The sequence below is a fragment of the Haemorhous mexicanus genome, chromosome 7 (genome assembly GCF_027477595.1).
Source record: "Haemorhous mexicanus isolate bHaeMex1 chromosome 7, bHaeMex1.pri, whole genome shotgun sequence".
Lineage (NCBI taxonomy): Eukaryota > Metazoa > Chordata > Aves > Passeriformes > Fringillidae > Haemorhous > Haemorhous mexicanus.
The window spans coordinates 22,498,453-22,514,462 of record NC_082347.1 but is presented as its reverse complement, the minus strand read 5'-3'; the positions used below and the strand labels follow the sequence as shown (position 1 = coordinate 22,514,462).

At 37.8% G+C, this 16,010-nt stretch overlaps 1 protein-coding gene across 7 annotated transcripts in view; it reads right to left on the bottom strand.

Annotated features, from left to right (window-relative positions):
* The window catches only part of USP54 (ubiquitin specific peptidase 54), a 90,028-nt gene that overhangs the window by 20,990 nt on the left and 53,028 nt on the right, over positions 1–16,010 (bottom strand). For all 7 annotated transcript variants that reach the window (XM_059851382.1, XM_059851386.1, XM_059851380.1 and 4 more), the window contains 8 exons: positions 12,503–12,637; positions 11,262–11,375; positions 11,017–11,099; positions 9,060–9,165; positions 7,023–7,169; positions 5,517–5,666; positions 4,091–4,259; positions 2,673–2,843 (listed from right to left, as the gene is read on the bottom strand). In XM_059851382.1, coding sequence (XP_059707365.1) covers positions 2,673–2,843; positions 4,091–4,259; positions 5,517–5,666; positions 7,023–7,169; positions 9,060–9,165; positions 11,017–11,099; positions 11,262–11,375; positions 12,503–12,637 — 1,075 coding nt within the window. The remainder of the gene's footprint in view (positions 1–2,672; positions 2,844–4,090; positions 4,260–5,516; positions 5,667–7,022; positions 7,170–9,059; positions 9,166–11,016; positions 11,100–11,261; positions 11,376–12,502; positions 12,638–16,010) is intronic.

Sequence of the window (16,010 nt, the reverse complement as noted above, 5' to 3'; positions counted from 1 at the left end):
CAGCACAGGCTGCCCGCATCTTTCAAGAACTCCAAAAACAGTATTATCGTTGTAGTGGCTCCCCTCAAGACAGAAGAGAGTGAGGTTTCACTTCAGCAAGCACAACTTCTCTAGTTAAACATCCCAGCTGGATAAAGATTGTTTGGAAAGCATCCTTAACTGCCATGAGAGAAACTATTTGACAGTATTTAGTGCTATTAGCACTAGCTGAGGGTTTGCACTGAATAAAGCCCAGCTCAGTCTTTTAGAATGAAGGCTGCTAGCTTTGCATTAGTATTTTCTTCTCCTTTCAAAGACTGCAAATATTGTCCCACTGTCATCAGAAATTTAATTGCCATAGAGGAGATGTCAAGAATCAGAAGTACGTAGGACACAGGCTTTGTTGTCTTTATTTGGACACTCTGAAACAAAGACTAAATCCAACATAATGCTTGAATATAGGAATTAAAATCCCAAGGATATTAGCTAGCACTTAACACTAACTTTTTAAAATTCACTAAAATAACAATCCAAGACTTTTGAGTGCCTAACAATGCTTAAAAGTTGTGTCTTGATGGATGTATCACTTTAACACCTCATCCTCTAGACACAGGATGGCTTCACAAGCAAACAGCAATATTCAAAGGAAAAGTTTGGTTTTGTAGGAGTTGTGTGTGTGCCTAAGAGCATGTCAGAGAAAGGAATTAAATCAAGTGGGTTGAGACATAACACCCTCTACTCCCTCCCCCTGAAATCTCAGTTGCATGAATAGGGCAGCCAGAATACGCACATTTTTCTCAGCAGCACAGGTGGGTAGGAGCAAAGAGAGGGCTTGTGCAGCCACTCTCCTGCCCTCATTCTGAAGTACCCAGGAGCCTGAGGTCATGCAACCCAATGGTGGAGCTTCCCTGGAGGATGATGTGGGACAGAGTCCATAACTTTCTGGGCTGGAGTAGTGGGTAAATGGCCATTAAATGAAGAATCCTGCTCTTGCCCAGAATGATTCAGTTGACAGGTCAGTGGGGATGGCTTCTTTATAGCCCCACTTCTTTATAGCGCCATTTGATGACAGAGCAGTTGTATTAGTTGGCAGACTGACTTTTTTTGGAAAGGTATTGGGTAGGTAAAAAAACAGGGGAAATGCCCAGACAAGTGGTTAGCTAAGGGGACAGACCGACTATAGCTAAGGCTGAATCAGGGAAGATAAGGACAACTGAATTTAGGTGGAGAAATGGGCTAAGCTGAAGGGAATAACACAGGATAGAATCAATAGGAGAAGAAAGAAAAAGAAAAGGACAAAGTCACTAAAAATGACAGAACAAAAGGTTACATGCTGAACTTCATGCTTACAATGTTTGCAACCATCCCCCTTACTCTCCTTTTCTGCCAACTTCTGCATAGCAAGTTTTGCAGGCAGGAACCTAATCCAGTAAACTCTGTGCCAATTTGCAGACTATTTAAAAAGTATACCACTATGTCTTTCAATTTTGTCTTCTTTGTACTCCAAAGACAAACATACATTTTGTTTCCACATCACTCAATTTCTGCTCCAACTTTCTTTTCTTTCTCACACCCTACCTAAGACTATGACTGGTCCCTACAGCATTAAGTGTTTGCTAAAACCCTGGAAGGATTGTTGGGCTATCTTAGCCTGTGTATTACAGTTACTCGGATCTCTGATGAAGAATGAAAGAATACTAAATAAAATTAACTTGAAACATTTTTTTCAGATTTTGATGTACCATAGATTTTTACAAATGAACCAATTATGATACAAAAGAGGAACAATTTTACAAAAAAAAAAGGACAAAGCAGTCTGACAGCTTTGACACTCTGGCGCAATCTAACAACTGCTGATTCTACTCTTAGGTCTTCTTAGAAAATCTATTTACGGCACAATAAGGTAACTTTTCAAACAGAAATAGCAGATCCTATTTCTGATGCTACAGAAGTCTGACCTTAACTTATGCACTACTTTTTTAAAAGTGATGTTAGAAGTTACTGCATGCAGAAACAGGCTGACGGTGGACACTGGCCATCAATAATTGAGGAGATCAAGTCTTTAGACTTCCAGTTAACCTCCTTTCAACTATGGAGTGTGAAGGCAGACTGTTCAGCTGCCCAAAGGAACATATATACATATAGACTGTCTTCTCACTGGACATTCCAGCTTAACTTGCTTCCATGGCACAGGCAGGAAATTATCTTATGCTCTTCACTGGTGTAGTAAATACTACCAGCACTCACTTACACAAAAAGTCCTTAGTTCCCAAGTATGAGGGACTCTGGTGATGAAAGCACCTTTTCCAGACAGCTGCAACTCCTGAAATGAAGTAACTGCCCGAAGATGAGTAAGTAGCACACATAATAATTACCAAACCCTACAACAGGGCTGTGCAGACTCTAACTCACAGAATTATATAACAGAGCAGGCAGTATTGTGGATAACAGAAAAACAAATCTCTAAATGTTTGTCTGGCTAGACACAGGTCTACAGAAGCCAGTAAGACTTTTAAATAATGGGTTTTTTTGGTGAATGCCAACTGTTCATTACAAATCAAAAGCTCAGGATATTAAACACTGTTTGCTATTCTATTAAAGGTTTTATATATAGAGACATTTTCAACCAGAATCCACTGCAGTCATCTTATCTAGTGACAATGATCACACACAGATGTAATGGTATCTGCTACCTGTGTCCCTGCTGCTTTGTGAAGCGGCATCATTCTCCACATTGTAGATGACTGTCCCCTGGGAGTCAGAGGAGAAGTGACTGACCACAGATTCGTGGTGTGCCTGTTTGTAAGGATAGCTGTCTGTAGAGGAATCTGTCCGGGTATCACTGGAGATAGAAGGTTCTCTCCCTGGAGAAAAAAGTAATGTCAAGGAAGCAATGTCAAATTTCAATCTTTTTCTGCTATTATAAAAGTCGAGAAAGACTAAGAAAAGAGAGCAGGGGCAACTATACAGAAGTTAACAGAAAAACAGAATACCAAAGATACCAACTCAGATTCAAGAACATCAGAGATTATGGGAAAAGTTTGCTCCTTTGGAAGCAGGGAGACAGTGTCATTGCTTCTAAAAAGCTGTTTCTTTCTTCCTCTTTTGTAAGTCCAAGTTTATCAAATCTTTTTAATATGCAAAATTAAACTACAACCACTGGACTGCAAAGTACACATTAGTACCATACTGAAATTATTGTTCATTTTCAACACTGTTGAGTGCAACTACAATATGAAACACTGCTTTGAGGAAAGCAAAAAAAAAAAAAAATTACTCAAGTACAAAATATTTAAGTGTAACAAGAACATCATGTTATAATAATTCACAGGTTTCCTCTATCATGACTCAAAAGCTATCTGGTATAAACTTTGTACTGAAATACTTGTATCTAAAGCAAAGTAACCCGCTCCTTCTCAAAAAGCCAGCATTGATACCCTACTGGAAAGTATGAAGCATCATGATTCAGTTTCAATACAGTAATACTTGAACTCATTAGAGGAGGTGAAAAGGGCAATCTCCTCCCTCCACTTTCAGTAAATAAAAGTAAAAAATCTGAACAGTTTGAAGACTATTGGTAATTTTACATATGTGATATAGACACTCCTTAATACACAGGATATTAGTTTCATACTCATTTCTCCACAGAGAAATTAAAGAAGAGGAAAATACAATAAAGAAGGAAGTCATTCCTATGTTTAACTGCAAACATTGATCTTGAAGGCACTTTGTACTTTTGGTGAGAACAAGCCCTGCCATAAATGTCCTATTTAAGGACAGTTCAGATCTTTTGAAGTCAGAAACTGCAGTTATTGAAGTCATCAGTTAGAGTTCCTCTCTACATCCAAATCATACCAGGTCCTTCACTTCCCCCATCCCCCAGTTTCTTTCTCCAAACTTTTTTGGAAAAGACTGCTATCCAAACAATAAACAGTCTTAGACCAAGAGAGAGGTTCACAGACAGAACACTGGAAACCCTCTTCAGAATTCTTGATCAGCTTTAACAAGCAACAAGGACCCCTACTGACAATAATACACTCCAAAGAAGGAAAACATTTCACATGTGGCATTTCAGCGTGAAGGTACAAGGCCCAGAGCCCACAATGCTTACCTGAGTCCTCACTGTCATAGCAAGTCCTGCTATATTGCTGTAAATCCACCTGAGGGGGCAAGTCTTGTGCTGACACTGGAGTTCCTCTTGGATCTGCATAGAGCAGCAGCAAAGGCTGATAGTGACCCTTAATGCACTTTGTCACAACATCTTTCCATTTTGGACCAATCTGAATTGATAACCAGGAGAAAAAAAAAAAAAAAAAAAAAAAAAAAAAGGTTTTCTCTCGTTGTTTTCTATAAGAAGTTCTCTTTTCCCCCCATCACAATTATAATTATTTCAGAGTTTGATCTTCTACTGACATACTTTAAGTCTTTCTACAGCCAGCACTGACCTGGACTCAGCAAGAAAGCTCCTGAGCCAACCTAATCAAAATCCAGGTATTCATCATCCTATGGCTAAATTGATTACAATTCCTGCTAGAAATACTACTACAAAAATAGTCATTCCCTTTCAGATATTTTTTCCATAAAAAACTTTCCATCCTCTGGGATGTTCTAACTTTGCAACAACCAAAAAGCAGAAGAATTTTTAATGAACAAAATGAACAATAAAAGATACCAGGACATTAAATTCAAGTCAAAGCTAAATACTTCGAGTGTGCAAATCTTTCTGCTGTGACAGAACCTCTGCAAGCACTGATAGGCCAGGCAATTAATTCACATAGTAATACTAATCCCACACGTTTCACCTGACAGACTGAACATTTACTCCAACAAATTTGCTCCATACATGAGTTTTCTGCTAAAGCACTGCAGTACCTATCCTTGCAAATTTTTCTGCTAAGTATGACTGAATATATGCATTAAGGTTTTTACTCATTGACACTGTGTTTGGCATGACTACAGGAGAAAATTTTCCTCTCTCACCTTTGTAATTCCATGACTAGAAGGAAAAAAGGAGAGTGTATGAAATAATGCCAAACCATCTAATGGGTTATAATGTCCTGCCAAGATCCCAGCACTGGTGTCTTTAATGTCAAGGACCTCATGCTTGGTGAAAAGGCCAAAAAAAGCACTAACAGAAGAGCAGAAAATTTGTTGTTGGCAGCAAGCACTAGGGAAGACTGGCATGAAGACACTCAAGCAGAGTTCAACAACAGGCACTAAATAGCTATACTGCTTGTCAGCAAGGGAAAGAGATGGGTGTTAGCTGTATGCACAAGCAACTGTACATTTTCACACAACAGCCTAAAAACAAGACTGGGAGCCAACAGAACAGAAGTAAGAATAGGGCTTCTGAGATTTCTGGTATGCTTTTTTTAAAAATATTTCACTTTGCTGAGAAAAAATGAGTAACAAATTTGTGGATCCTGAGTGGAAAACCAGCAAAAGCCCTCTCAAAATTTGTAGAAAACAGAACGGATTTACACACAAGCAGCTAACAAATTTCAAAAAGAGTGTTTTCCTAAACATTTTTTTCTCACCTCTTTGACATGAGCATCATCAAAGTACATCCACTTGCGGATTTTAGTCTGGAAGAAGAAGGTTGAATAGTGCTTTCCATAGTAACAGATCATTCCCACCAAATACAGCTCCGAGTGTTTTGCTCTGTCATCAGTTACTCTGAAGAAGAGCTTCAAGAAGGGAGGTAAGAAACACAGAAGGAGAAATTAATAAAGTGCTCAGAATTTTACATACTGCTTTCTGTTCAAAGACCTTGAAGTACTATAGAGAGGTGTCAGGCTTTTATTCCAAAACATAGAGAAAACAAGGCAAAAAGTAAATAATCATGCAGTGTTTAAGCAAACTCAGAGACACAGACAAGAAATGGATTCTGACCAACTCACCAGATGCTCATAAACTGAGCTGGACTTGGAGTATGCGTATACTTGAAGGAAGACATTTACAACAATGATAAAATACCTGTTACATAATTTGAATGTGGTTCTATTTCGAAAATTTATATTCTGTGTCATGCTTCCTGATTATGCAAAATACTGTTTAAAACATTCACTCCTTTTTGCAGAAACAAGGCGCTTTGGACAGTAAACAGCTGGCATTTATTCTGACTTTAGCAAGGGCTATCCAGAATTTACCATGGACCAATTTATGATGCTAACACATAAAAGATCAACTGAAGACATCAGCAGATCAAAAGAATTCAGCACACAGGGGGAAAAAAATATTTTCTATTTAATTGAACTTTGTTAATTTAAATTGCACAGGTCTCATGTTTTGGTGCATTACTGCTTTACTACACTAAGACCACAGTTTCATAACCATATTTCCATCAGCTCACACTGATTCTGGTACACTGTGCACTGGACAATGCTTTTTTTCTTCAAACATAATGTGTGTATATCTATATATATTAACTATTTTATGTAGTAACTCAATGCTACAATAAGACACAGCTACAGTTTGGTACACTGATAAATCAGCTCTAAAGCACCATTAATGCAAAATAAGTGAATCCTCCAAGGAATCCTATTTAATTCAGTCTGTCATTCAATCACACAGTGTCAGTCACCACCTCTTAGAGATGTTTAGTCACAAATAACTCTTCAGCGTTATGACCACACATTTCACCAAAAAGAGGAGCTAAAGCTAAAAAAAACTAAAACAACATAAACTCAAAGACCACTAAACTACATTTTGTCTCCAAAAGAAATAGAAATAAACTTCTGTTCTTTAAAATGAAAGCGCACATACGTATTTTTATAGAAACAGCACAACCCTGATCGAGAATTTCCTTTCACTTGAAAGTATTTTTACAGTTTCAGACATTTCAGAAACACAAGAATATACAGTTCACAGGTTTTTCTAAGGCTTTTAGAGACAGGTCAGACCCTTGGTTCTGCCCTCTATTCCTCTTTTTACGGACACCAAAAAGGTGAAGGTGGTGACTTCATTTTTTCTCCACTTGCTGCTGTAGACTACCATGAAAATTACAGTCTTTGTAAGTAGTGCCAAAATAAAAAAAAACTCACATCTCCCAGTTTAAGGCAAGTTCCCAGACTGTGAATCACATCCTCAGCCAGATCAGAGTGGTCTGAGTCCCAAACCAAACCAATGGTGATGATCTGTGGCGAGTTCATCAGCACACGACGAATACGGATCTTTTCCCCACAGTTACTCTGAACATATAAATAAAACAAGACACTGAATATAATTCTTCACTTATTATAATGTTGGGGGAAGGCACTAGCAAGTATAAGTCTCAGAATTACAGCTTTCAAAGAGGTGGTGATATAGCAGATATGCTTAGTGCCAAGGTAGGAGCTTCTCATGTCATAGATGAGATGCACTATCAAGACTATCCTGCATTCTCAAGCTTTGAAGTGAAAACTGCCAATTCTTCCTCCTGCCATTGATAATGATTAAAATATAGAGCAATAAAACCAAGCTTATTTAAAAGAAGATAAGCAGACATGCACGAAAGATCCCAGTAACATTCTTAGGAATTAGACAGAAAGGTCACTTTTGATCAGAATCTCATATTAAAAACTGTATGTACAGAGAATGATGCCTTATATGACAATGTCAGGAAAAATTTTCTGCTTTGCTGAAAAAGCAGAAGTAGTCCTGCTTTGCTGTTAAGTTTGAGTGTTTCTACGGGTACCTCAAACATCCCATCTTAGTATAGTTAGGTCAGTATTTGTATAAATATGAGAACAGCAACTGAAAGAAGAGGAGATTAAGAGTTGTTTTAGTAACTCAAAGGAGTTCTACAATTCTTATTTCCTGTTTGGATTTTTCTTCCCATTTTTTATTTTTTAAATAAGTACCAGTGCACTTTGCAGGGGAGGGGGTGTCAATGATGCGACAGAGTGTGGGGAGACATGACAAAAACTATGACAAAGTCCATTCGCAACATTCATTTTTTCCCTGAGACACATCACAAAGGTACCCCTACAAAATGGCGGGGGAAAAAACATTTTCATACTGAGAATCGTTTCTCTTGTCTATAGAGTCCAGTTTCATAATTGGATATAATTTCTGGCACTAAAATCAGGGAAGAGATCCCAAAGCACCTCTTCCCCACAGCAATCTAAACAATTTAACCAGAATTTCCCAAACATCATTGAGAGACAAAAATGAAAAATTTAAAAAAAGAAACAAACTGCAGAGGACTCTGATATTTAAATGTAGATATGAGGTTTTAATATTAAGGTGACTTTTTTCACACATATTTTGAAAGGGTCATTTAAAGTACAAGCAATTCTGTTTATTACCTCCCAACCTATCTTACTCTCAAATTGTCTTCTTTGCTTCAGCATTTTCAGCACGACAGCAGGAACACAGCATCCTGACAAAAAGCTTCCTTAGCGTAACTTTTAGGCCACACTTAGCTAAACCTCAATAGAAATTTTTTTTGAGCATAAAAAGAAAGAGGCAGCAAATGCTAGTCTGCAATTTTATTCAACTGATTATTTCATAGTCAAAGAGCAGTTTGCCCTGACCAAGAATGTATTTCTATTTAATGTCACATTCTTTGGTTATTAAACAGCTGGACTCATATGCACCTTTTAAATGACAATAAAATATCTTAATTTCTTTTACTTAGATAAGTAAGCCACTATTTGCCAATATTAAAAAGTATGTATTTCAATGGAGACTTTTACTGAGGAGTTACAAATTGGAAGGAGAGCCAGGTATAAAGTGGAAATACTTACACTGACCCCAGGGACCAGGTACACATGCCCTCCTGTTAAAGCCAATGCACCTAACAGTAGCATTACATGAAGCAGCAACTCCACAGCTGTTTCCTGCCCTACCTATTAGTCAATATTTAAAAAAAGTTTGATGATAACTCTTTTTGCATATTTATTAAAAGGCAGAACAAGATATTGAACTCTTACTTTAGAAATCTAGCAGTTATGCTGTACATAAAAAATAAGCATCTATTCCTGTTTTTAATACTTGTGGCTAGCCAAGCAGCACCCATCCTCACTAAGTTTTCACTTCCTTCACTGAGGACCTGTGAGATACTGAATTCACACCCAAAGAGAAACAAGGCTACTCACTGGACAGTTTCGCAGGTCCCCCATGGTGCTGGCATTCTGCAGGAGCTCTCCAAACATATCTGGAGTTGGTTTCTCCCTCCTCTCCAGCATACAAATAGCTTGATTGCTTCAGTATAGACAAAGTATGGAAAAGAAAAGTTTAATAATAAAACAAAAACACAAACCCACACTAATCTAGTACACATTTCACCTAAATTTATTTAAAATTAAGAAATTTAAAATATAGAACATTTTTTATATTTAATATTGTAGTACAGAAAAAAAATCACATAGTTAATTGTGAATTACTATGTCTTCCACAAAAATACTGCATAAAGAAAACAAGTAGAACTGAAAACAGAAAGAGATTGTTTGGTTTAAATTTTGTATCTTAAAAGAAAATTTAAGCATTTTGATAAATACTCGGTTTCAAAATGAAATATTTGCTTCAAAATGTGCCTCTTTCAATAAGCACGATTATAGTAAAGTAGCACAGAAAGACACATTATGAATAAAATTACAAACGAAAAATAGCACGGTACCCAATTTATTTCACTGTCCAAGTTGAAAGAAAGATATGTACACAAGAGTATTAGTGCTCAAAGCACATTCCAGCTTAAAATGGTTTCAGAGATTAATAGATATATTAGTATGTATTGGTATTTCTAAAATAATTCATGACTTAAGATCTATTGTGGTATTTCCTAAAAAATAATGAATACCATTTACATAACTATTTTCTAATAAGTATATTCTCATATACAGTGTCTGCTGGAACCTAATGAAAATCTGCAGCTTGACTGAACAGCAGGCATCAGCCACAAAGGGGGATGCTTTACAGCACTCTTGCTACACAGGTAAAGTGGTACCTTTTAAGAGATCTGCATGAGAAGAGCAGCTAGCAGTTTTCATGACAATTTTTTCCCTAACTACAGATATCACTGTAACTATGTATCTCACATGCCAGACATAAAACAAAGAAAAACTCTAATCCCAATAAAGATTTCAAGACAGAAACAAGTAACAGATTCCTGCATCAATCAGATTTAAAAACCTTTTAACTGAGCAGCCATCTACTCAAAGGAGACTTCTCCAGCATTAGTCCAAACAATCTGCTACAGACTTAGTGCTCATGCTCTGTGCACCATCTTTAAAGAAAGGTCACAGTGACCAGGGAAGTTCCCCCATAACTAGATTAAACAAGAGCTACATATTCATCCAAGAAAAGAGGATTTAAGGAACTACAGGCTGGTCAGTCTCACTCCATCACCTGGGGCCATGGCAGACTAAATCAATCCCCTTGGAAATCAACCCCACACATGTGAAGGATAAGGTGAGTCAGAGCAGCGAGCACAGATTTACCAAGGGCAAACCAAGTCTGACCTCGAGGGAGAACTTCCCTTTCTGCATCTTCCCCTTGTTAGCAAGGAACTGTCCTGGTCACCATGAAGGAGGAAAAAACCTTCCAGATCAGAACTGGAACAGGCAGCCCAGAAAAGTCATGGAATTTTTGTCCTTTAAGCACTTTCAAAACTCAGCTACACACAACCCCAAGCAGCCTGATTTAGCTTTGAAGTTTGCCCTGCTTTAAACAGCAGGATGAAGTACATGTCCAAAGGTCCTTTTGAATGTAATTTTTTGGTTGTCTTTCTTATCTGTCTTCTTAAATCACTTGCTCACACATTAAAGTCTTTCAAAATGAACATGAGTCCTTGCTACTACAGTTGTCAAGATTCAGAATCATAAACAAGCAGACACCCTGATCCACGCCTAAAATACCATCTTCTGCTTCACTAAATCCTCATGTTCTTCATCACAGTTATCAAAGCTCTGCCAACTTTGAACAAATCATGTTTTAGGTATTTAATCAATAAAGACCATAAAGATCCAACTGCAATACCAGGATGGGAGGAGAAAAAAAAAAGGAAAAAAAGGGGGGGGGGAGGGGGGAAGGATACATGTGAAAAACTCAACTCACCAGAGTGAGGTTGTGGAAATATAATGTACCATCTGGATGAAAGGTAATGGGTCAGAGGTGGCACCACAACTGGTACAAACACACTAAAGAGAAAGAAAATGTAATACATTGACAAGATTAGACAGGTATTTCCTCTGCAACACTTCTGCCCGTACATTTCTTTACTGCGGCAATGCATGCTTTAGGAATGAAAACATAAAAATTGAGAACTGGCCCTTGGTATAAAGCACATATTATTAGCTCACCTGTTCAAATAAAGTCATTGCAAACTTCTGGTGGGAAACACAATGTGGTGCAGTGCAAATGTCTTCCTTTGTCTCATCCGCAATGTGGAAGTGAATTCGCATTAACAGGTTTTCCTAGCCAAAGGAAAAAAGGAGAAAATGCATTAGATAATTTCAACTGCAGACAAAAGCTAAGATATAAATCACAAAAGCATGCCAGATGCAATATTGTTACAGACAGAAGGCTCCTGAAAATTCATGAAAGTTACTTCAGACACAAAGAAGTTAGTATTTCTTGGATAAAAAAAGGAAATGCCCTCCACTTCTGATTTGAGATGCTGGATCAGGTAACCATTTATACTACTTAACAGCACTGCTGAAGACTCCGCTGCTGATTTTTCTGTCCAGTTCTCAAGCACCCACGGATATGACCAAATGTAACAGAGTACCTATGCAGTTTTAAAAATCACTGGATTGACACTAACTTCTCGTCAACACAAAATAAATCAACTTCTATATTCCATGAGAACTTTGAAATACACCACATCAACTACATTCTATCAAAAAGGGGGAGAACTAATAAATCAAGAGGCAGACTAAATTCCATATGAAACAAAAGGTCTGAACATTTCCTAGATATTAATTCATACAACTGCATCTGTTTTCAGGTTCCCAGGAATCCTTGCCTAAATACCTTCTCTCCTCCCACTGTTGCCAACATTAATCTGTGTGTGCCAGAAATCTCTTGACAACTCTTCCAGCAGAACACTTTTCACTAACACTACTAGCTGCCTGGGTGATTTATAGGCCTGCAATAAACAGGTCAAGATTAATTACTTGGCAAAACAGCACCAACATTGTACTATCTCCCTCAAAAAATTTTCCTGTGGATATGAAATTTCAGAAAAACTGGCAAACAAAATGTCCTTTCACCCTTTTGAGGAGATCCTTAAAACTAGAAACCTGGATCATTCTTTTAGTGCAATTTTTTCATAGTTCACATCTAAAGAACACTGTGTAGGGCAAGCAGTACACATGCAAAAGAAACTGTAAAAATGGTTACCAATGCTATTACCATTTTCAAATCATTAGTCTGGGGATCCCTCCGTGCACTTTTCCAGGCCAGACATGCAAAGTCTGTTGCAATTTGGTGAAAGGAGAAATAGAGGGGAAAAAAATTAAGGGGAAAAAAAAAATCAGGGAAGATTGGGTAGTGGTAGGCCACATCTCTGCCTGTCAAACCATCTTTCAGTTATACTCACAAAACATTCAGCAGCATCATCCATGATGCCCAGCTGGAAGCGTTGCTCATCCTGAAATGTCTTTGCAAGAGCAGTTCGCAGGGCATCAGAAGGCAGTACCTTCTCACTGCTACATTGAAACTGGTTGAATATACCCTAGTTAAAAACAGAAAAACAGTTAAGTTACTGTATTTTTCAAAATATGACTCAATTTATCTGAAAACAAACAGCAAACATTTAACTTGTTTTGATCCTGCAACACCCAGACACTTGTACAGTACACAGACTACAAGAACAAATCCTAAAAGTTCCTCCTTTGAAATCATATACACCTTTGTGTATTTCTTCCTTTTCTTTCACAGATACAAGGGAGGGTTAGGAATTTAGGATGAAAATTCCCTCAGTGCCAATCCCCCCGGATCTATTTGTCTTTCTCCAAATCAGATTCCTGAAGCAATGAACACAAAAACATCGTGCTTTTTATTTCCATCCCTCCCTCTCCATTTAACTTTCTCACTTCCAGCTTACCCATGCCACCTTGTTTCCTCTTTTAAGCAACTCTTTCCAAACATCTCTAGCCCTTCAACAGCCACAACTTGATACTTGCACACTTTAAGAAATTTATCTTTCTAAATCCAGGTGGGTAAGAATTGGATGATTTTTGTATCAGCATGCAGGAGGGAAAAGGCACAATGTGAATAGGAATAGCAGTTCCTATTTACAGCCAGCTGTTCATTTGCTGCCATAAACCTGCATTTTCATAACTGTAACTCACACATCACCTGGGTAACAACCATTTGCGAGGATGAGTAGTTCTAAAAATACACATTATTTTCTGAAGTGTGCGTTATATGCATGGAAGTTCCGTACATATTCCCAACTGATTAAATACCCACATTTATTTTGTGTGCTTGTGTGCACATGTGTGTGAAATATCCAAAACATCATCTGAACAGTTAAATTGCACTGTGCCCTTCCTACAAAAACAGCAACGTAATTCTGTATGCAAGATTCTCAAAGTACAAAACTTCTAGTCCTTATTTTAATACAAGTCTCCATCACCACCATGCTCTACTTTCTATCTCATTTCATATGACAAGAAACCATCTTCATCAGTGTCAATCTCAAAATTCTGCCTGTCCTTTCCTATAAAACTGTCCTCATAATTTCTCTAAAGACTGTGGAAAAGCTCAGTTCATACTGCAAGAGAGGAAAAAGGGATCACCAGTCTGCTTTTCCACATTCTAAACTTAGTAAGATGAAGAAAAAAAAAAAATCAAACTGTTTTGCCTGTTTGATTTTTCTTTCAAATCTGTATTAATCTGCAGTAATTCACAATTCATGTAGCACTTCCTCCTTTAATTACAGAAACCTTCTCCCCAACATACTTAGGCTCTACAGTAATTGGAAATAATCTAAATCTTTCTCTTCTTTAACTATTTTTACTTGTTTCTCACCAGGAAATGAGAAGGTAAACTGGGAGGTTTGCCAAATGGTACAATCTTGTCTGTTTTGAGGAAGCTGGAAAAAGTGCCAAGCACAGCTGTCACTGCACAGGCAGCAAACTAACCTCCACACCCCTGCCATTTCTGCCCATAGGAATGGTACAATGTATAGTGTTGACATAACCTAAAATAGATGTAATATGCCTATCTCTCTTTACTGCAACTTTCATTTTGATGGTCCTCAAGGTGCTCATTGATGGAAAACAGCCCATTGTGCTGAAGCTCACAGCTCTTCTATTATTGCCTTTATTAGAGTACCACAGAATCATGAGAAAAGGGTAAAGAAGAGAAAGCCACGAGGCAGTATTATACTTCATGAACCACAGACAACACCCCCTCAGTAATCTTCTATATATACATACATAAAACAGAAACAACAACAAAGTCCCTACACTTAAACTTGATTGCCATTTCTGTCACTCTAATAACTGAGCAAGTTTCATGTTTCATTAGTGAATTTTCTCATTTCAGTGACTTAAAAAAAAAAAAAAAGGCAGTGAAACAACTCCACCCTGCTTCACATTTTGCATTAAATAATTTAATAACACTCCAAAATATTCACAACTGTGCCTCAGAAATGTGTTTATTCTATTTATTCAATCTCACTTCATAGCTCTGAGACTTGTCTAGCAACTGGGCAACAACCTCACTGCCATGAGATGATGGGCAGGATCTGGTTTGCTTCAATGAGAGCCCTGAAACGGCCTGGCACTCCTGGAGGTGAGAAACAATGCAGGCTATAAACTAGGTAAAAGGAGCAGCAAACAAGGAAGCTGAAACTCTTCTTTTACACTTCCATCTTTAAAGAAACAGTATACTTACCACAGAACAAAAAATAATTAAGCAATGTCAATTCTGTGAAGAAGGCAAAAATCAGGATGTAACCGATCCCAATATTACATGGAAGAATGCTTCCTCAAATTTGTAATGACATAGCACACAATGGTATATAGTCATATTTAGATTACAAAAGAGGAACAAAAACTTAAAACCAGTGCATAATTGTGCATTTTAATTTAATAAAGATCAAATCTTATTATGGTATTGCACAGTGCAGTTTAGAGCATGTTGGAACCCAGTGCTTGTAGGAAGTCCCAAAAGCACCTCAAATGGAGTCAAAAGCACTTCTAACACAGGAGAGCTTGGTTTTTCTTAGGTTTCAGTCACTGGGGTTGGATTGGGGTTTTGGTGGGGGGGGGGGGGGGGAGAGATGGGGCTGTTGGGGTTGATGCCCCTTTCTTTTTCAAGATAGGTTCTTCGCTCGCCTTCAGAACAAGTCTATCTTGTCTCTCAACCTTAGACAGACAGGTGTGGCATTTCCTGCAATTTCATCACTTCACATTATCTAAGTCAGATCTCCCTCCTTAATTTAAGATCTTGCCTGTGAGCGATACTGTTAACTGCTCAAACATTGGTTCCCTACACAGGTATGAAAGCCAGTTGGATGCAGACCAGGAAAGCACTCTTTGCAACCAACCTATTATGGTCTCAACCACATGATGAACATTTTATAATAAATCACTCAATTCAAGCAAGTGGCTTATGAGAACCCAACTACAGTCATTCCATTTTTTCAAAGCACTGTAAAACCCTACTGTTCTCCATTTTCATCTTAAACAACAACATCATCTCTACACAGAAAATTCACATTCTTCCTGCTTTTGTTGCACATGACAAAACAACAGAAAAGACCAGCCCTACTAGAATGTATCAATCAATAGAACACAATCTTCTTTGTGACCTACAAAAAACACTCTGTCCTGTATCCTGGCACTACTGAGCTCCCAGTACAATCCCTGGAAGGAGAACAAACTCTCTGTGGCATGCTCAGTACAGTGGACGGATTTCCCCCTTCCTACCCTCTTCCAGCTGTGATAAACACCAAAGCAAAGTCATGCTGAAAAAAAAAATAAACCAAATCATAGTAGACTTCAGCATAAATAATAAATCAAAAAGCTGTTCCAGTTTAATGGCAGGCAAACCATATAGTGGTAAGAACAGCTTGTGTGTTGAAAAAAATACTT